Raw genomic sequence first — 20721 nt, 5'->3', positions numbered from 1 at the left:
AAGTGGAAGATATTGTAACATACTGCGGAGAGATTGAGAAAGGTGGGGAGGAGTAGAATCTAGCAGCAGTGATGCCAGGCGCAAGCACACAATGTAGTTTGTGGAAAAAAATGCCCCAAAACATACATTGCAAATCCATGAATCAGAAATGAAACTGCACGAGGTACAGGGGGGGAAACCCATTGACAAAAACTGCTTTCAAAATTAAGACACATTACGTGAGGTAGATTATTACTTGTCAATAAACTGATAGATAGGCCACCATTGGCATGCGTACAATTCGGCTCGATAGCGTATTGTCAATAACAGATCAATATTCAGTTGGTGGGCAGTGTGCTTGGCTGGGGGGGGGGAGCTCCGAAAAGCTCTTCATGCTTGGCGCGTGGCCGTAAGCTACGCAGTACAAAATAGAGCATTATACAATTAAAAAAAAAATGTGTAGCCTATCCAAGACGCACGAGGGCGAGAAGAATCCCATCGTCTGCTCGTGTCCGTTTAGTTTACCTTCCCGCGTGAGTGACAGAAAATGAGCCCTGGTCACACCACCCACAGCAGCCCGGACACTCACTCACCTCTGGTTAAGCGGAGTGAAGATGCCTCTCTCTCGGTCCAAATGAATAGAAACAAATCCTAGCGCGTGGAGAGTCTGGGATAAAGTCTTGTTAGCTCGTTATCAACCCCGCGTGTAGGCTTTGCGAACTACTCCTCCTCCTCCTCTCCTCTCTCGCACCTGTCTCTGGCACCAACCGATATCCAGCCAAACATCGCTATAGGACAACTGTGTCGGAGGCGTGTGTGTGTGTATGCGTGCGTCCGTGTACCCTCTCCTGCGCGCACAGACAAGCGGCGGCACCACCTGTCCCCCCGGTGCGACTGTGATCTCTCCACAATGAGGTGGTTATGCCGCGCAACGACACATGGCACCAGTCCTTTGCAGCAGTGCGCATACGGGGAGATCCAAGTTGTCCGAAAGCTGGTAAAAGAAACGAGCGCAAAATCCAAAAAGCGAACAGTCACTGGCACCGAACCAGCCGAGGCTTTTTTGGAAATTACATCTGCCTCTGTGCCTCCCGGTCGCGTTATCAATCTCCCTCCACAATACTTCGTTTATCCTCCGCTCAAGCCGCGCGCGACTGCTGCTCTGTCATAACTGCGTCTTTTCCCCCTCTCGCTGAAAGGCAACACTGTGTCTCCGTGTCTCGTGCGCGCCCCAGAAGCAGTCCAGAAATGCAGCCCCGGTCAGGCTCTCATTCATCGGCTTTAGTTGGCAGTAGTTGCTCGGCCCGTGTCGTCAGACTGAAAAAGCACTCACGAGTTGTGTCCGCGGAGGTGGGAGGTACCCCGCTGTTGTCTTCTAGCGGTAGTAAGAGCTACAGCAGCATCTCCAAAGCGCCGGTTCCCGCTGTCATCCGCACGAGACTCCTCAAGCCAGTTAGCGCCGAAACCTAAAGTAGAACGGCGTAGTTTGCTGGAATGGAACTGATGGGCGCTAATTGGGTGCCCGTAGTTAGGGTGTCCATAGGGTGAGATCTGATTGAGAGAGAGAGGGGGGAGAGAGAGAGAGAGAGAGAGAGAGAGAGAGAGAGAGAGAGACAGAGAAGAGAGAGAGAGAAGAGAGAGAGAGAGAGAGAGAGAGAGAGAGAAGAGAGAGAGAGCAGAGAGGGAGCGAGAGAAGAAAGAGGGGGAGAGAAGAGAGAGAGGAGGAGAGAAGAGAGAGAGAGAGAGAGAGAGAGAGAGAGAAAAGAGAGAGAGAGGAGGAGAGAAGAGAGAGAGAGAGAGAAAAGAGAGAGAGAGCAGAGAGGGAGCGAGAGAAGACAGAGGGGAGAGACAGAAGGGGAGAGAGAGAGAGGAGAGAAAGGGGGAAGAGAAAGGGGGAGAGTGTGAAAGAGGGCAAGAAAGCAAGAGAAGAGAGAGAGAAGGGGAGAGAGTAGGGAGAGAGAGAAAAAGAGGGGAAAGTGTGAAAGAAGGAGAAAGAGTGTGAAAGAGGGAGGGAGAGAGAGTGAAAGAGGGAGAAAGGAAGAGAGGGGGGGTTCCCTCTTCTTCCCATGTTTTAAATGGAAATGCTGGACTAATACATAAGGCAATAAGTAGCCAATGTTGTCAAATAGACACTCTCCTATTGCCTTACTGTGAATTTGAACAGAAATATGCATTTGAAAGGTACAGAAGTAGGCTGACCTGAACAAATCTCATAAATAATGTTCAGAACATGTATTTTTTTTTTCTCTCTCACACATGGTTTTGTTAATTATTTACATTTTGTATTCAAACTGTGTGCTCATCGTGTTATTGTTTGGTCTCTTAGTAATTACAGAAACATTCGGAGCTGTGAAGTGTGGAGCAGATTCACATTAACATCACAGGCCCAGTTGGATAAAGGCAATTATCATTTGCATCCCACTGTACAGTGTATACTTACATGTCACGACTCAGAAAACTTCACTACACACTTATTTGGATAATGTGTGGTAATTAGAAAAGCAGCAAGGTCTTTGAACTTCATAAAGATATACAAAACTGTAAAGTAAAGTGACAAGGTAATTGCATACGGTGAAAATTCAGTGATCACATTAAATCAACAAAAAATAAAGACAATTGGAAAACTCAGGAATCCTCTGTGCTCATACACCAAACCTGTCCACATTGTGATAAGACTATATTTAGTGATTTATATCATTTCCTATGGCTTGCATGTGACACCTTACCAAACATTCATGTACATTTAACTCTATGCTTTATGACACTTTTTTTTGTCTATATTGAGATCAGAGGTTCCCAAAGTGGGAGTCAGGTATCCCCAGAGGGGGTCTAATAACAAAGTAAACTATGGAAATACTCATCACTGAATCCGATTTTAAATGTTTATTCCCCTTTAGATTATCTATATTATTATTTATATTACTCACTAGATTTTGTTCACATGGTAATTCAGGATTTAGATGTGACCTAGTACAGATTTCAAACCTTTGTTATGAGCCTACAACTTGGCATTTATTTTACAATGCCAGCTAGACGTGGTTTATCAGATGACTCTTCCACTCAATAAAATGTACTCTTTTTAGGTGCTTTTTAAAAATAATGTAATCACATAGTCTACATATTGTTTAGAAGCAGCATATATTTACTGCAAATATCACAATATAGCAATAATGAGACAAAGCCAATACTTAAGTCATGTTTGTTTTGTTGCCTGAAGACTTCGGTGCCCTTTTCAAATAGTTAAAAAACTTAATTCACTCACACACATTATTTCCTATGACATTGCGTCACATTGTCTACACTTAGTTGGTGGGGATTTTCCTTATCTTCCTTCCCACCCAAAATAATGCTTGTACCAGCGAAGTGTTATTATGAATACAGTTCACCCTGCTTACCCTGGTATCTGCTGCCATGGCCTTGGAGCGTTCAAATTAAAACTTCATAAAGAGACTTTGTCTAGTGCTGCACAGGACTCCACTCTGTTATATTGAAATAATGTACCCCCTCGGAATATGAGCTCTTAGTGACCTCTGTATCAGTTTTGTTCCATGGCCGGTTGAAATGGTCCTATTAGAAAAATCCATTAGTAATGATCACACTCAATGACAATTGTGCACTTGTTTCATTTTGTGGATTTCACATCTCTATGGAGAGGACCTGACAACATGGACAAACTGGGGAAACTGCTACAGTTGCATCAGACAGCAGATGACGATGGAAAGTTGTTAGAGAAGCAGTTGTTGTATGTGGATAAGGTGTAGCTTTCTACAGCTCAACAGTAGTCTGCATTTCACAGAAAGAACAGAGGTGAACCTGCAGCTGGTTGGCTTATAGTCAGATTGAACAGTGTTTCATTTGTCGCAGGTGAAAAATAATAAAAAAACATTAGTGGTCATAATGTTTTGCTGGTGTGTCTCTTACTTTTTGTCATTTGTCACAGCGTATAGGTTGTTGAAGCCCCACAGCAGAAAGCCGGATATAATTATTGCTTATGCTGCCATATTTTAACATCAAGCAACTTTCCCAAAGTTTACAAATCTCTGGATTAACTTCGCTGTTCCATCTATTTTGCATATAATATCCTGCTCCTGCCAGTGCAACTTTAGAATCCATTTACAACAAAGGAGCATAAACCTGTTTCATCACAAATTTGTGTGCAAAATGGTTAAAAAAACATATGTTTCTTTCATCCCAGTGGTGGTGTCAGAGCTGAAGACCCACGGCAGATAAAAAAGAAGGGAAAATGCCACCAGAAGCAGAAAAGCTTAGCTAAAATGGCTACGACCTTTGATGGAGAACACACTTTTTAATCTGAAAGCCGCCCAGGAGACGAGGCAGGGTTGTGTGTCCCTCCTGAGGTAACGTGGCGGAGGGGGAGACGTGGGAGGGGCAGCGGTGGCGGAGTTAGATAAAGTTCTCACAGCGAGGGCTTTTGTGTCTGCAGAATTCCACTGCCACTCAAATCTTGATGTAAAATAAAGATGCCCCAGTCTCAGTGTGACTGCTCTGTTTTCCTGAGGCAATCATGTGGTCCAACAGACTGTGAACAAACTCTGCGAGCACCAGGGGTTCAGAAGATCACGGACGCAACTTTGTCAGGCAATTATATGGTCGATAATAGGCAGAGATAGACGGTAATGAGAATGATCACGCTTGAGTTATGTTTTGTTGTTTGACAGTGTATGTTCATGCTTAACTTCATGCCTTCTTCTTCTAATGGCCCGAAGTTCCTCCTACTAAATGCTAAAACCCTTTTCTTGGGAGGTGACAGACGTTTTTAAATCATTGTTTCAACCATACACCTCAGAGCAGGGGTTCTCAAACCTTTCACTCCTTAAACCACCTGAGAACATTTTGGACCTTTGAGCACCAACAAAAGTGTGGGAATATAATATGCTGTATGCATGCCTTTCAGGTTGTGATTTTTTGTTGTTATGGTGGCCCAATACCGAAGTATTTTATGTGAAGAAACCAGTGAGTCAGTGTTTAGGATGTTAGCATCCCTACCGGTTAGCATTTAGCCTCAACAGCTCAGCTCTGACCTCTTCAAGAGAAAGCCCTGAACCACACTCCAAACCTGGCTACAACATGTGACAGAGGTCAGAGCTGTTTCTGTAGTATTTCCTCAGTGTTCATAGATGTGAGCCACACGTATTTATTATGTTGAAGCCATTGGCTGTTGATTCAATCAACTGTCAATGGTTGACAGTTGCTAACCAGTAGCATGCTAACGTCTTGAGAAGCTTAAAGACTGACTCAGACTGAGACTCTGTTGAAATGACAAACTGTAAAAATCACAGAGAAAGGTTTTCTGTTTCCACTTTGATGTGTCAATTTAGTCTGAGGAGTGAAGCAGATCTTTAGTAAATCCTGCTGTAGCTCGACAGATAGAGCTGCTACGTCTGTGCCACATTTATATCACAAAGACGTTTTTATTGTTATCTTCTTGAGCATTGATCATTACAAGTCCATAAAAATGTCACTGTCAATCAGTTGTCTTTCATTTATATCCTGAGTAGAGATATTGTTACATGTTGGAGTACTGCATAATGCTACTTCGGTATTCAAAATTATGCGTGATGTCATTGGAAACGCATACAGGGCTGCAAATGATCAATGTTTTTCCGCTACGGGGAAAATAAGTGCACACTGATTTTATCTCCAATGACGTAAATGAGTTTAAATTGATGTACATTTTACATGTAGAGATTGACAATAAAGATCGCCATTTAGGTATCATTGAACGAATGACAGCGACACAAGAAAAATGACTTTCTGCACCATTTAGAACTGATAGAAAGAGATCCTTTGCATGCAAACATGATTAACTTGTTTTATATGAACATCACCCAATCTCAGCAGTGTGATTATTAAGGTGAGGTGGTGCAGAGGCAGTTATCAATCTGTCAGGGAGCTGCCGCAGGATGACACCGGAGGAAATGAGACGAGGATGTGGTCTGGACCCGAGGAAAAGCCGGAGACCGAGAGAGCAGGGACACTCGAAGGAATGGAAAAGTGACCCCCCCCCCCCAAAAAAAAAGACCAATACTCCGCGGAGATTGGAGTTAAGATAAAAGAAAGATCTGTAAACGGTGAGTGGCTGGGAGACAGATTGGTTGTACAAAGTAATATGCACTCGGGCTCCGTTCTAGGGTACAGTCACATGTCAGGTTCTCTGGTGAGGGAAAAAAAGTGGACACTAGAAAGAGGATGGGGTGCCTCTGATTGAACATGTGCCACATACTGGCCAGGGTTTGATTTTGGGGCAATTGCAGTTTCTCAACTTGATTTCTTGCCTGCAACAAAAGGTACTGTACCTCAAATATCTGTTGTATCTACATCCTGACATTCCCTCTGAGCAGATCATTTTAAATATTAACATGGCCCTCACAAATCTGTTGGCCAGAATGGATGAGTAGAGTTTAATAGAATTCGAAATCTGCAAAAATCAAGGCTGCATATATTTGAGTAATAATGACATAGCAAAATATCTTCATGGAAAATCCAGTAATTTAGACCTCTACAAACATTTTAACAGCAGTGCTTCTTGTGTTAGTTTAGTTTATTTCATATTTCTTTCAAATATTTACGGACGTAAACTGGAACTTGAGTCTACAATGATACTGCACATCTCGTCACAGTTGCAATACAAAAATGAATGATTGCAGTTGAACGTTTTATTATGCAGACCTAATAGCGGTGCCATGTTGTTTATTTGGCACATTCAAAAAGCGCAACTTTGGAAGAAAATCAAAGCAAATGAATTCAACTGGGACCATGCGAAATAGTGTCAATGCCTCCTGTTGTAATTCCATATACCACAGCAGACAATGACAATGGCCTTGCACCTTGTCTCTGCACAGTTTTTCCTGGATGTTTTCCCAAAAATCACTTTTCATCTTCCTCAACAGCATCAGCTATCATAAAACGTGCTTGTTCCTTGAGGGACATATTTCTGAAGTTTTAAGACAGTTTCTCCTCAGAAGTTGAAGGCATGAGGTTAATGGATTTTATAAGTTCTTTCCCAATGCAAAACAGGTGTTCCCGTACATGTGCGTGCTGTATGCTGTAGCTTTAATGAGGGGGATATGCTAAAATATACAGGGCTTAGTCATCAAGCTTTGATATGTCGTGTAATAATCCAGGTTTCAAAATCTACGCTCAAATAATAGTCCTTTATTCATTATGGTTTATTGTTTTTATATAGAGTTTGTATATTGATTTCGTTATCATTGGCTTTAAGCTTTCACAAACACTTTCCACTGCTTATGGTTTTATATTTTCTTCATTAGAATCTCTAGTGACTGCATATTTTATTTCTGCAACCTTAACTTTGAAAACATATTGTCAGAATCATGTTGAGAATATGATTGATTACGTTGATCAACAAATAATTCGATAACAAATGATTTTTTTGTGGATGACTGAGACAAGGTCAGGCCCTTTGCTTTCCTCATTTCACTATGATGGAGTGCTCCCTCACAGTAGAACCACCTTAACCTGGTCCTGGTTATGCCTTATTAATATGCTATTGGGCAGGATATAGTAAAGGCCAAAAGGTGCGTATCCTGTTTCAACATGGAGATGACTTGTCCCAGTGTTGTATGTTATTGATACCTCATGTTGCGAGTCTCCGGAAATCTGTTTTCAGGAAATTGTAATGCAATGCCCATATATGGTGCATGATACTGTACATCTAAAACCAAGCAGTACTGGGCAACTATTAATAGCTGGAGTCTGATTTCTCTGAGGCTGACAAAGTGAAACTATATAGGAACAGTTATAGCAGCGGCATCGCTATGATGAGGGTTAGTGGTAAATACAGAGCGGAGCCAATGCCTTTCAGTGCCTGATATTAGGCCTGTCTTGTGCTTACTGCGTCCTTAGAGAATTATTCCCACAAGAAGCATAACGTTTACCCTTAAACTGCAGTAAATGTTTGTTTTATACTTTTAAACGGCTACACTTAAATAGTCTCTCTTGAACAATTCCAGGAAGAATCACTTCAGTGTAACATTTATGAGAAAATATTGGTCTTGTATTGAACAAAGCCCTCAGAATTGTGTTATTTGGCTAAAATGTTACATATAAGGGAGGTATATTTTACACAGGTAGGTTGTATATCTTACTTAATAAGTGATTACTATTCAGTGCTAGTGGTGGTCAGTGTTGGGGGTAACACACAAATATATTAGTACTTTTTTCAGTAGTCAGTTTCAACTAAGGAATATAACATATTACTTACACAAAATACAGGAATATAAGAGTCAATACAATTCAAGTAACTTGAGTTACAAGAGCATTTAAACGAAAAAATGCCAAACTCCCCGCAAATAAAATGCAGCACCAAATCAAGTTGGACACTGGTTTATTGGATCTGCAGTCTGTAGTTAACGTCGTCAAAACAAAACACGAGAGAATGCAGGAAAGCGAAAGGAAAAGGAAATCTCTAACTGCCCTTTTGCTCGGTGGCGTTATTACTATTTTCAGTTTATATGTTGCCAAAAATAACTCAAAAGTAACTCAAAGTAGTGTAACTCAGTTATATGTTCTGTAATCACTAACATAGAACATATTAACAATGTTTAAGTAACTTGCCCAACACTGCTGGTGGTGTTAGTCGAGCCACCACACTCTGAAATCCTACTATTCGTCTGAGTCCAAGTCCAAGTCATTATAAAGTGTGAGTCATTATCATCATGCCCTTTAGAATTAGCTTTTGTATTTTTTCTACTTTTCATTCGTAAAGTTCACTCAATGAAACCTTTCATAATATTCTTCTGTAAGCAACTTTGGACTAAAACCATCATTTATTTATTTTTATGAATTAATGAAAGTAGACATTGATACAGATGATACGGGTTTGATAGAAGCTTCTCTCCAAGTGCACAGTTAACACAAGTCCTGAGACCAAGATCAAAACCATTTGCAAGAACCTCAAATCATGTCACGAGTCAAGTTCTTATTCTGCACTCATATTCAGTCAATTACTTTGGCTTAGTGTTTATAATACTATATCGTTATACCCCCAAAGCCACCCTTACGATCACTGCTACCTGTGGTAGACAGAAAGCCTCATCCATTTTGTGTTGTAAAGGCATATCTAATGCGATGGCCTACATGATTTGTGGTTCCCCACCATGAAAATCTGATTAAGTTATGGTCCTTATCTTTATGGTTGTGTCTTCAGGCTCAAGGTGCAAGGAAGAGATGATTGTTTTTCTTCAAGGGAGGATTTTCAAGTCATCTGCTAATCTCCAATTACTCTATATCCACCACCATTATGGTCTTAATCAGCTGTTCTCATGAAGTCCAGTCTGGAGCTAAGTAAGAGCAGATGACAACCTCCAGGCCATGCTCAGGCCCAACTCACTTCCAGAAAATTAAGTGGCAAAATGACGTGTGTCCCGGTCGTTGAAAGATAGACTATAGCTGTTGTTGTATTCTACACTGATTTAGCTGTGGTTTACTTTTACTTTTTTCAGTCCTGCAGGGGTGTTGTGAAAGACAGCACTTTTCAGATGATCGTTGTTGATTATATACATTTTCGATCCATAAATGTCATCTATAATTAGAGATACATTATTTACAGTGTAAAGTAGCAGTACTTGTATAGAAGAACACATCTTTTTTTTCTCCTGAATTATTCTGCTTTTGCTCTGGTGCAGAGCTGTTTAATCCATTTTGAAAAATGTTAAATTTAGTCCAATTGATGGCCAGTGAGCAGGTTAAAACCATATTAGGAATCGTACCGATTACTCTCTCCTCTATGAATCTAATAAGTACTGAGAATTTATGCCAAAACAAACACTCTAAAAGTCCTATCAGCGAGCTCCAGCTTTAACAACATTTGTGCAAATCTGTTCCCCTTTTAAAGCCAACTTTCAGCTTGAATTTGGCCAATTACAGAGGGATACAATGAAACAGTAATGGCTTAAATAATGAAAATTCTCCAAAGCAAAGGGGGACTTAATAGTCTCCCACTGATAGAAAACAAGCAGCAGAGAAAGTCATTGGCTTATTCTAACAGGAATAAAGCACACTTCAGTGTGGATTTTCTGAGAGCAATCACATCACCAGTAGGAGAATGCACAATATGCAGCAGCATCAAAGCATTATCTCTACACAACTACAGTCTCATCTTCCTCTCCTGTGCAGCTCGTGGCCCGGTTTTCTATAGGGAGGTTTAATGTTTCATGATTCAATTCTAAATTAAATATACCTTGTAGCTCTGATGTTAGGGAGCGGAGCTGGTAAATCTTTAGAAGATCTTTTGCCTGTGGAAACGACCGGACTTAATGGATAAACACTGCCCCCTCAGGGTTGGCTTAACAAACTGCAACTGTCATCAACTTTCACAACTGACTGGAGGACACTCTATTTCTCACACTGGCATGTAACAGTTAATCATCTATTCCCCTCTGGACTCCCCTGAAGTAGGACTATCCTGGTTAAATAAAGGTCAATAAAATAATAAAAATAAAATAATCTAGTAAGTGACAATGACAATATTATTTCATCATAGACCGATAGCAGCACTGCCGCTGTGTCTTAATTCATGAGGTCTGTAGCTTCTGATTAATGTAGCCAAATACTTATAGAAACGTATATAAACTTACTGATATAAAGCTAGCTAAAATAAATAAATGCATTCATTAATGAATTGAAAAAGCCGGGGGAAAACAGAAACTGTGACCGTGTGCATTGTGGCTTTAAATGTTGCTTTTGGTTTCAGTTAGGTTAGTGAGTGACAGTCTGTTCATTCTGTGATTTAATTGGTTAAAAGTTGACAGAACAACCCCACTCTCCGCCTTTCTGTTCCTGAAGATCACTCTCCACACGCCCAGAAATACCACTGTAAAACATCACTGAATGTTTTGATCGTCAGTGACATTCGCCACTTGAGCCGGGACAGCACGAGCTGCAGCGGACACGAGGTCACCTGAGGTCACCTGAGGTCAGTGCGCACACAAGTGGCTTTAGTGACTGGCTTCTTTCTAACTTTGCTAAAAGCTAGTTAGCTTAGCTACTGAAGTTTCACAAACTAGTAAGAGTACTGTTAAGTTGGGCGTTACCCTACGAAACCAGTAACGTAAGTAACTTTGGACTAATAGTACAAAGTTACTTTGATCAGAGTTGAGCCGTTTTAATATAATAGATCCATGGCTTTGAGTAGCTTTATAGCGTGACTAGAATCATGTGATTTCATTTAAAGCCTCTTTGTTGCCCCATTTACAGACTGAATAGGCTCTTTCTTCACCATTTCTTTTTCCTCACAGTCCCTAGCTGTCTGTATGCCTTCAATATAGTTTGATGATCTGAGTTAACTCGTTCACACTTGAATGATCATCAATGGTATTTCACTTTATTAAAAGAAAGCTAAATCTAGCCTATGGTTGTTTGATGCAACAGCAGGCTCCCCCTGTATAATTTAGTGTTGCATAATCACTTTGTCAATCTTTATGACTGTTATCTTGGGTTCATCTATCACCATTAGACTTTGTTATGTTATAAACCTCAGAGATGTCAACAAATTTCCTATCTGAAAGAAAAACAGTTGCCCAATGAAAAATCGCTGCAATAAAATGCAATTTGCAAAAACATAGAGCTTTCAAAGATTAGTATTTTGTTTATAAAGTATGAAAAGCAAGTTGGACTAAGATGGACATGTACTCAGTAGGAGATAACCTTGACTCCTCTCCCTTGCACATCAGAACATTGCTGCACTGAGGTCAGGTGCAGTCCGCTCCATCTCTAATCCGTCTGCTTGGAGTACACAGAAGCTGTCGGATGGATTTGAACACTGAGAATACGTCTCTTTTCATATACTGTATCTGTTCTCACCCAAACCACTAAAACACAAGGAAGAAATGTGGAAAGGGAAGAAGATTTATTGAACTGTATCTTGACTATGATGGAGGAGTGGTGCAGTCAGTGTTAAGATTTTTCCATATGATCATGAACATGTATTTATTGTGAGAACTCCAGAAAGGAAGAGGCAGAAACAACTACTCTCAATGTATTTGACCAATAGTAAAGTACCAGCCAGGCAGCCAACAGTTTAGGTTGTGTACTATAACAAGTTTGACACATTGAGGATGCCAGACATGTTTGCCTGGCTACACCATTTTGTTTTATACCAAACAATTTCATTCTTGTTGCATCATGGCGTTGACAAATGAATTTAACATGGTCTGGTTGCCTTTCCGCATGTGTTTAAACGCCTTACAGAACCGAGATTTCATTCCACTCTCTGTTCTTGCCTCTCCTCTCCTTTTTATTAGGTGGATTTTAGATGAAAAATGTATGACACTGTTCCCAAGCAATGTGCGGTGAATCACGGTATCTCTGCATTTCACATTATAGAGATTGAGTCTAGCGCTCACAATGGCGGACAGCGGGAAGACTAATGAGAGTGGAGCTACAGTGGCAGAGCACACTAATGGAGATCAGCAGGTGAGGATTTCTGTGGCCCCAGATAACTCCAATTACAAATAGAAACATCTAAAGGCAGTGCTGAAAAATTCATGGCCTGAGCTCCATGCCCCGTGTATGACTTATTTTTCGTTTATATTAGAGTCGAGTTTTGCAGGGCCCATAACTTTCAACTCATGGGCTAAAAACAGGTTTTCTGACCTTGTTATGACTTTAATATTCCTTTTCAGACATTCTCTTTTTTTTTTTTTTTCTTTGGAAACGTGTGGGAGTGAGGTCAGGTCAAATCAGGTGAATAGATGGTTTTCAATCTGTTCATAGAAAAGAAAAGCAGCTATGGCAACTGCGGCATCACAGTGTTTATATGTGCCATTGCAAATGACATACAAAGCATGTTAAAAAATATATAAAATTTCAGCGTTTAGGATCTCAAAATTGTTACTAATTCTTTGAGAGTTCCAGTGTCATGATGTTGCTCATTCAGCATGTACTGTGTGCGAGTCTTGCCTTTATGTGTTTATTTAAAACTTGGTTCTCTTCAACGTTGGCTAACTAATTTACCAACTTCCTCATTATCAACATTTAATTCAGAACTAAAATCATGCTCACTGTATTATTCCTTAATTTTTTGGTCAGTGTTCGATTAAAATATCCCATGTATTTTTGGTGTAGAATGTTGTTGCAAGAGTGGGGAACCTGCCTCTTGTCAGTTCAGCTTGTGGGGCAATGTCCAGTGCCTACATCAGCACCAAAGACAGTGTGCCCTTGTTAAAGGGAGTGATGGATGCAGCAGAGAGTGGAGTTCGAACACTTGGAGCAGCTGCCACTTCCAGCTCCAAGCCTCTCCTGGACTATATTGAGCCACAGCGTAGGTTCATCTCCTACTTCCTCTTACTTGATATTTTACTAAAACAATACATGTAATAATTATGAACATGTTTGCCACATTGTACGGTAGTTTGAAATTTGAAACCGTGAAACTAATTCTGTTTTCTCTTCATTGATCATATTTTATTCAGTTGCAACAGTAAATGAGTATGCCATTAAAGGGCTGGATAAGATGGAAGAAAATATTCCTATACTTCACAAACCAGCTGATAAGGTACATCAGAAACTGCTTTTGACTAATTTAATCTCACTAAAATGGTATAAACTTATTTCTACTGGCGTTTTTAGCAAATACTTAGAAAGTGTTTTTTCATTGTTATTAGCAGTATAAGTTGTATATAGTTTAACATACAAAAGCATCTTCTGTGTCCTCAGGTGGTTTCAGACACAGTGGGGATGATGTACCAGTCTGTTGCAGGAGCCAAAGATGCTGTGGTGGGTGCTGTGAGGGGTGGAGTGGAACTGACCCGGGCCGCGGTCAGTGGAGGCATTAGCACCGTCATGAGCACCAGTTTGGGCCAGATGGTCAGCAGTGGGATGGGTCTGGCCCTCAGCCGATCTGAGGACTGGGTCGACCAGAACCTTCCTCTCTCTGAGAGTGAACTGGGTCAGTGTTATACTAAACATAAAAACAAACCACAAGGGCAATAATTCTCATGGCTCAGCCAGTATACAAAATAAAGGGTGCCTTGTAGCAGCAGCATTTCATGACATAGCAGAATAGGTCTAGGTTAATTTTGCTGCCTGCACAGGGAGTGAGTGAGTGAGGATAGTTTGTTTTACAACATGGAGTGGAGGTCACCAGGAACCAGAGAGAAGGTTGATGCTATTCATAGCAAGGAGAGCAGGGCATTACAATAACCTCCCTTATGTTACCTTGGCTCATGGAGGGGCCTTCATTTTCCAACACACAGAGCTTTGACACCTGGCACTGTGCTGCCTTTTTACCATGACAAGTCCCTTATAATAGCAACTACTATTTAGATGAAGGTAAACACATACTCCATAAAAACTCCATAATGTATGCTAATATCATTTCTTCAACTCTTTATTATTTGTTTCTTTTCTTTCAGCTGCTCTGGCAGAACCTGTTACGAGCAGTGAGATCTCTTCTACAACAGCCAGTCCACCTGGCAGTCCCAGTTACTTTGTTCGGTTGGGGAAACTCTCTTCCAAGGTACAAAAGCGTGCCCTGGAACAATCACTACTACGAGCAGGACAGGCCCGAGATGCCACCTATGCTGCAGTGACCAAGATCACCAGCACCCTGGATCTGCTGGAGACTGCCCGAAGTGATCCTGGTGCAACCACTGACCAGACGGACGGAGCCTCGGAGCAGCTGCAGCAGCAGTGGACTGAGTGGAAACAGGGCCAGGCTGAAGCTCAACAGACTGATCCAGAGCCTGAGGCAAAAGATGACAAGGAGGTGCATTTACTCTTTCAAATTGCATGAACATTTTGGACTTTTGTTGGCACTAATTTTAATAGAATATGAAAATTTGACTACTGTATTGAAGATGAAGTATCACAATACAAATGTGTTCATCGTGTTGTTTACAGAAGCTGGAGTGGCGTGCCCTGTCCATGATGCGTGGTTTGAGTGACCAGCTGCAGTCAGCCTGCTCCAGTGTGGTGTCCAGTGCCCAGGGGCTGCCCGGTGCAGTACAGGAGCAGCTCAGCAGTGCCAGACAATCCGCTGAGGAACTCCGCTCGTCTTTAGGAAACACCAGCTCTCTAACACCTGTCCTTCTGGAACGCAGCCGCCAACAACTAACCCAGGTAACTAAAACTGTCTTCTTGGCTGCAATACAACTATTGTCAGAATTTCTTCACTTTTGTTTTGCAACGGGGCATATTAAATTGTGCCCCTTGCTGCTTTTTTTACTCTTAATGTCAATAGGTAAAAAAGAAGAAACTGTAAATGTAGATCACTTGTTTTATCACAGGTTCAACAGTCTTTGGATGGTGTTATGGAGTACCTCTTAAACAACACCCCTCTGAATTGGCTGGTTGGACCCTTTGCACCTCAGCTGACTGAGAAAGAGGAGACAGATGTGCCAATGGAGCAGATTGGACCAAAAAAATAATGTATCTGCATTGTCAACAAATAAAGGTGTTTTGTATCCACAATTTTCTTTTCAATATTTTAATGAAAATAATGACCACTCTCAAATATTACTGTCGGGGGTAATTTATCAAGGCAGGTGCTAAATAGCGGGTACAAGCTGAAGAACAAAGTATGCTAGTTTGTGAGCAGTATTAGGGCCCCAAATCTGATATGTAAATAAGAGAGTAAATAATGCATGACTGCTGCTGATCTACTTTTGTGCATGCAACTCGCTTTGCACATGAGCAAACACATGGTAAATACACCCTTCCAAACCAAGTACTGCCTCATCAAATATACAATCTTCCAATTACCAACAGGCCTTGATTGCTTAAGCATGAATGAAGTTATCTAAATAAACTTCAAGTCTAACATTTCAGATGACTCTGAGTACTAAGCCACCAGCAGTACACATACCACAGTTTTAAGAACCACTGCCATTATTAATCGCAGTCAACCTCTGTTACAGTATTTTAGACATGATAACCATGGTAAACGTGGGTTTACAATAACACTAGCCAACTAGGTAAACACTGGTACATTTTCATTTTGGTTAGCAAGCACTTCACTCTCACTAACCACTTTAGCTTAATTATAACATGGTTTTGTTTTGTTTTGTTATGGATTGATCCACATTAGGGTGACCACCACCTCAAAAAGTTGTAAAAGTGGGACAAGTTAACACACTGGATGACAACAGTTCACAAACCATTCAAAACCAGAAAGTGGGACACCCAACACTGTACATAATATCCACAAGACATGTCACTCATTATTGCTGTCTGCAAGACTTTTTATAACAATTTGCTTGGTGGCAATGGAAGAAGTGAGATATATCTACATGGCTTTGCAGTAGGACTTACAACCAAGAGGGACTGATACTCACACAAATCAACCAAACAGAATTTTAGAAAGTCTAGCCGCAGTGGCCAGTGGAGCAAAAAAAAAAAAGTTCCCAAGCCATCATGGCTGGTGATGCAAAGGAAGATGAAGGATAGCGCAAAGAAATCAACCAATACCGTGATGGTCGTGTTTGAATAATGTAAGTAGCTTGGCTTAGGTGTGTTGGTGTTGTTTTTGATGGAGTTGCTGCACTTTGCTCCGCTGGCCCAGTGTGTGTCTGTGGGAAGGCTGAATCAATGCTCAGGGTGACGTCATGGTCGTTGTTTGAATGTCGGGAGCAAGCGCTGGGTAGAGGCCGTGCGCTCAGCCAGGAGACGCGAAACTTGTTCAAATTCCCGAGCCCAAGGTCGTCGACAGCCTTCGGTACATTGAATCACAGGTACGGTGAGTTTTCTAGACATTTTGAAGAACGTATTTCGGAATATAAGCGATTTGAAAGCCGCTCAGGGCATTGTCGGGACGCGCACTGTTTTGGGCTCGCTGATTAGGCTAGCAATTGAGCTAACGAAAGCCCACTACCGCTAGCATTTTCGACTTAAAATACATCAAATAGTTAATGTTGCTGGCCTAGGGTGTATTCGGGTCATTTGTGTGGTTGATTAGTCTTCAATCAAGGATGCCAAGCGAGTTTTTACATTGTTTTTGCGATGGTATGTGGTGTCAGACAAAGCGCCCAACGAGGCTGTTTGCTAATGTTGAGTGTTTGCGTTGAGCTGCTCAGGGATAGGACACCAATTGTTATCAGCTGAGGACAAACTTAACCTGGAGGCGCTTATCTTTCATTATTTTAAGTAAAAACTGCAATTTTTCAAAGTAACTATTGTATTTCCTTATTGACACTGATTCAGTTTTTGTATTTTTAGACAGAACAAGTTTTCTCTTCATAGTTTCAAAGATTTACGAGAGAAGGAGAAAAGTGACTTCTGTGGCTAATGAAGTGGTTTAACGTTAACTAATCTAGCGTGACTTTTTGTTTCAGGTTAACGTTAGGCCATAACATGTTTGTGTTTGAGTGAAATCTGTCCTTGATGTTGCTAACTAAAATGAGGGCAATTTGTATTTGTACCTAAATATGCCTTCAAGTAATTGAAATTATCCATTGATTTTGTTAACTGCCTTTTTCAGGAATATCATCTCCCATCCCCCTCCCCCCTGTCAGCATGGCTCAGGAGACCAATCAGACACAGGTGCCAATGCTTTGCACTATGGGATGTGGTTTCTATGGGAACCCTCGCACCAATGGCATGTGCTCGGTTTGTTACAAGGAACACCTGCAGAGACAACAGGGAGGGGGGCGGTCCAGCCCCCCAGGTGAAAAAGGTAGGAATTCTGGATAGGTTTTTTTAGCTCCAGTGTGTGGGGATGTAGTTGGCTTTGGGATGAAAGGAAATTGGCATTAGTTGTTCAGTCTTGATGTGATTCAAACCTGAAGTGTTGTTTTTATTGTTTCATTTCCACGTAGCTGCTACATCGCCCACAGGATCGCCAGGATCAGCTGGTGTGAATGTGGAGAGCACATCCACAGAGCCTATTACAGAGACGGAGACCGCCGCAGTAACCCCTCCAGAGGAACAGACCAGCAGGTACAGTTTAAAAACAAAAATTATGATAAAAACTGGGATAAAAAGTATAAAACAAAAATAAATACCTATATTAGACAAAATGATTGTTCCCAAAACACCCAATTCTAGCTGTGCATTTGCTATAGTTTTTCTGAGTTTGAGTTAAGTTGTAATTTGGACATTTTTGTGTGCTGTTTCTAGTCCAAGTTCTCCAAGCCCAGTGACTCAGCAGATGACTGCCATGAGTATCTCCCAAGAGGCAGTAGCAGTGGACTCTGACAGAGCAGAGGCTGAAGATGGAGAAGAGGAGAGCAGCACGTCCAGCAACACAGGTAAAACAACCATTAACACATATGTGTGGAAGCCATTATATAATTCAGGGTTGTCAGGCAGTTATTTGTATTTAACAGAGCAAGTAGGTGAAACGGCACAAGCATCTTCGGACGGTGAGCAAACACCTGACAAAAACAAGAAAAAGAACCGATGCTTTTCCTGCCGGAAGAAAGTAGGCCTTACTGGTAAGTGTACAGAATAAGACCAACACTGTTAGTGGAGATTCTTTAACACATTGATTCTCCTCAGTGAAATCACATGATTTGGACGGAAAGGGCAACATACTACAAGTTAGTGATGTATTTCACAGGCCAGCATTTTCACAGTCTGGAGAGAATTTGAAATGTTCTTACTTAAGAATTAGCCATAGCCTCTGATCACATCTGTACCACTAATGAAAATGTTTGAGCTTCCCATTTATGCAAACAGTTTAAGGCACTTCCATATTATAGAACCACTTTCAACACTCTTGATGTTCTTGACTTGTTCTGTTTGAATTGTTGTGAACTTCCATAGATTATATTGTAAATGTTTGTTTATTTTTTTGCTAAGGTTTTGACTGTCGCTGTGGCAACCTGTTCTGTGCCATCCACCGTTACTCCGACAAACATGACTGTCCCTATGATTACCGGAGTGCAGCAGCTGCCCGCATACGCAAGGAGAACCCCATTGTGGTGGCCGAGAAAATTCAGAAGTTATGAGGTCTGATTGTGGTGGGGAAAGATCTGACTTTGTGAATTTGAACAATGGCGACTTGGATGAAAACAACTGATATCATGGCTTCATTTGTTCATGGTAGTATGGGGGTTGGGTGGGGAGTTGTGAATGTGGCAGCCACTTTCTGGACACCTTACTAGTATCTCCCCTTTCTTCAAATGTTTGCGGCTGAATCGGGTTGACTGCAAGTGTGAGTGACAGTGTGTGTGCGCTTCTTTGCTTGTGTGATTGGGGAGATCAGTAGGGCCTTGGTGGACATTGCTGTTGCTGTGAGGAAGAAACGACAGCATTTAATTTAATTTTTTTTTTTCCCTTAACGTTGCCGCGATCATGTGGGTTTATTTCTTATATAACCCTGTAATTTAGTTACAAAAAAGCAGGGGTTGACCATGATAAAGCAGTTTGTTTAGAAAACAGGTCAAATCTGAGACTTATTCAAATCTAACAGGGAGATCAAAATCTAACAGGGAGATTAAATGTATCAGCGTGGCCTTTTTAAGGGCTGAAGAATATCCTCCCAGGCCGAAGATGTCAACTTGTCTTTTTTTTTGTCTTTTTTTTTTTTTTTGCACCTTCCTATAACTATATTCTCTGGGTCACCACATGTTGAACTTTTTCAGTAATGTTTCTCTTTGATATATCAACTTATCATACTGATATTGGGTGCATGGACAGTTATTGGAGGGAAGAGGTAAGGGTATTTGGGAACTGAATCTTGACTTATACAGTGTGAATGAAATTTGTGTTTCTTCCCTATTTTAATGAGCGTATGACATCAGAAGATCTATATTAATATATTGTAGTTAGCTTGAAATGTGTGACTGCTTTCTATTTATTTTTATCATTTGGTTGATCTGTGCTGGAGGATTGACCGCATGTGTCAGCAAATCTAAGATTTGTGCTAGACAGTTTCAATTCTATTTAATTCTATTGATTATACAACCATTAAAACGCATTATATTACACACTGAAGTAGAGTCCAGTTAAGTCATTTCAAGCAACACTGCGATAAAAGCTTTTGGTAGCAAAGCACAAGCTAGTGTGTCAACAGCAGAGCGCAGTGTTTAGGGTTACGGACTGTTTCTGGTTTTGGTGAGTGACCAGTTTGTGAAAAATGCCTTTTTGTTGGTTGATGATGATTTGTGGGACAATGTGTTCTTGAGAAGCCTTTTTCATGTGGAGTACATCTCCCATGTTGACCACCAGCAGACCACTTAGATTTCTCAATTAACTTGGTTGAAGTTTCTCTCCACAATCAATGCTACATAAAAGTTAGGATGCGCATCATGTAAAATTAAGACGCGATAATGTATGTTACTAAAGTAACTGGCAGTGCTACTTGAAACGTGGCTGTATTGCGTGGGAACTAAAGCCACACAACAGTAGCACAATGTCACAATGTAGGCAAATGTGTATTGTCGTTAACCGGACTCAACTTTTCCAATGTAAATAACCATAAACATCCATATAACTCCTATTGATATAGTATATTCATATTGTAGATTTTACCACTTGAGAAAGGTGGGGGCTAAAACAAAGCTTTAGTATAAAACGACCTTTTTACATTCCTTTAGAAAATAACACCACATGGTACATTTCATCACCATTATCCTTATAGTAGCCAATTTAATATAATGCACAGCAGCTTCGCCATTATTTAGGCTTATGGCTCGAATTGTGAAAAGCCCTTGGATATGGATCACTAACTTTACTCGAGTATGCAGTATGTTTTACTGAATAATTACTGACACTTTTTGTGGCACACAGAGCCGTTGATTTAATTTTTCATGATCTAAG

General features: G+C 41.0%; 3 protein-coding genes across 4 annotated transcripts in view; 2 read left to right on the top strand and 1 right to left on the bottom strand.

Annotated features, from left to right (window-relative positions):
* Positions 1-1529, bottom strand: part of sema6bb (sema domain, transmembrane domain (TM), and cytoplasmic domain, (semaphorin) 6Bb) — a 178629-nt gene extending 177100 nt beyond the window's left edge. Inside the window, exon 1 of the mRNA XM_079574459.1 lies at positions 573-1529. The gene's annotated coding sequence lies outside the window, so the exon portion shown is untranslated. The remainder of the gene's footprint in view (positions 1-572) is intronic.
* A 9292-nt stretch (positions 1530-10821) lies between these two features.
* Positions 10822-15423, top strand: plin3 (perilipin 3). The gene is made up of 8 exons (XM_079575124.1): positions 10822-10936; positions 12346-12435; positions 13087-13282; positions 13434-13516; positions 13678-13909; positions 14376-14728; positions 14863-15081; positions 15249-15423. Exons 2-8 carry the CDS (start codon positions 12367-12369, stop codon positions 15387-15389), a joined length of 1293 nt encoding a protein of 430 aa, XP_079431250.1. The 5' UTR covers positions 10822-10936; positions 12346-12366; the 3' UTR covers positions 15390-15423.
* Positions 15424-16548: 1125 nt separating this feature from the next.
* LOC306977199 (AN1-type zinc finger protein 5) lies at positions 16549-20483 on the top strand (the record flags this gene model as incomplete). 2 transcript variants are annotated; one of them, XM_079575402.1, is made up of 6 exons in its annotated part: positions 16549-16696; positions 17438-17632; positions 17775-17895; positions 18076-18206; positions 18285-18392; positions 18760-20483. In XM_079575402.1, 6 exons carry the CDS (start codon positions 16549-16551, stop codon positions 18906-18908), a joined length of 852 nt encoding a protein of 283 aa, XP_079431528.1. In that variant the 3' UTR covers positions 18909-20483. The 2 variants fall into 2 exon arrangements, with proteins under 2 accessions (XP_079431528.1, XP_079431529.1); XM_079575403.1 differs by having other exon boundaries at positions 16559-16691.
* Between the last annotated feature and the right edge of the window lie 238 nt (positions 20484-20721).

Source organism: Gobius niger (assembly GCF_951799975.1).
Source record: "Gobius niger genome assembly, chromosome: 17".
Lineage (NCBI taxonomy): Eukaryota > Metazoa > Chordata > Actinopteri > Gobiiformes > Gobiidae > Gobius > Gobius niger.
The sequence above is the reverse complement of the archived record's forward strand: the minus strand, read 5'-3'. Positions and strand labels throughout refer to the sequence as shown.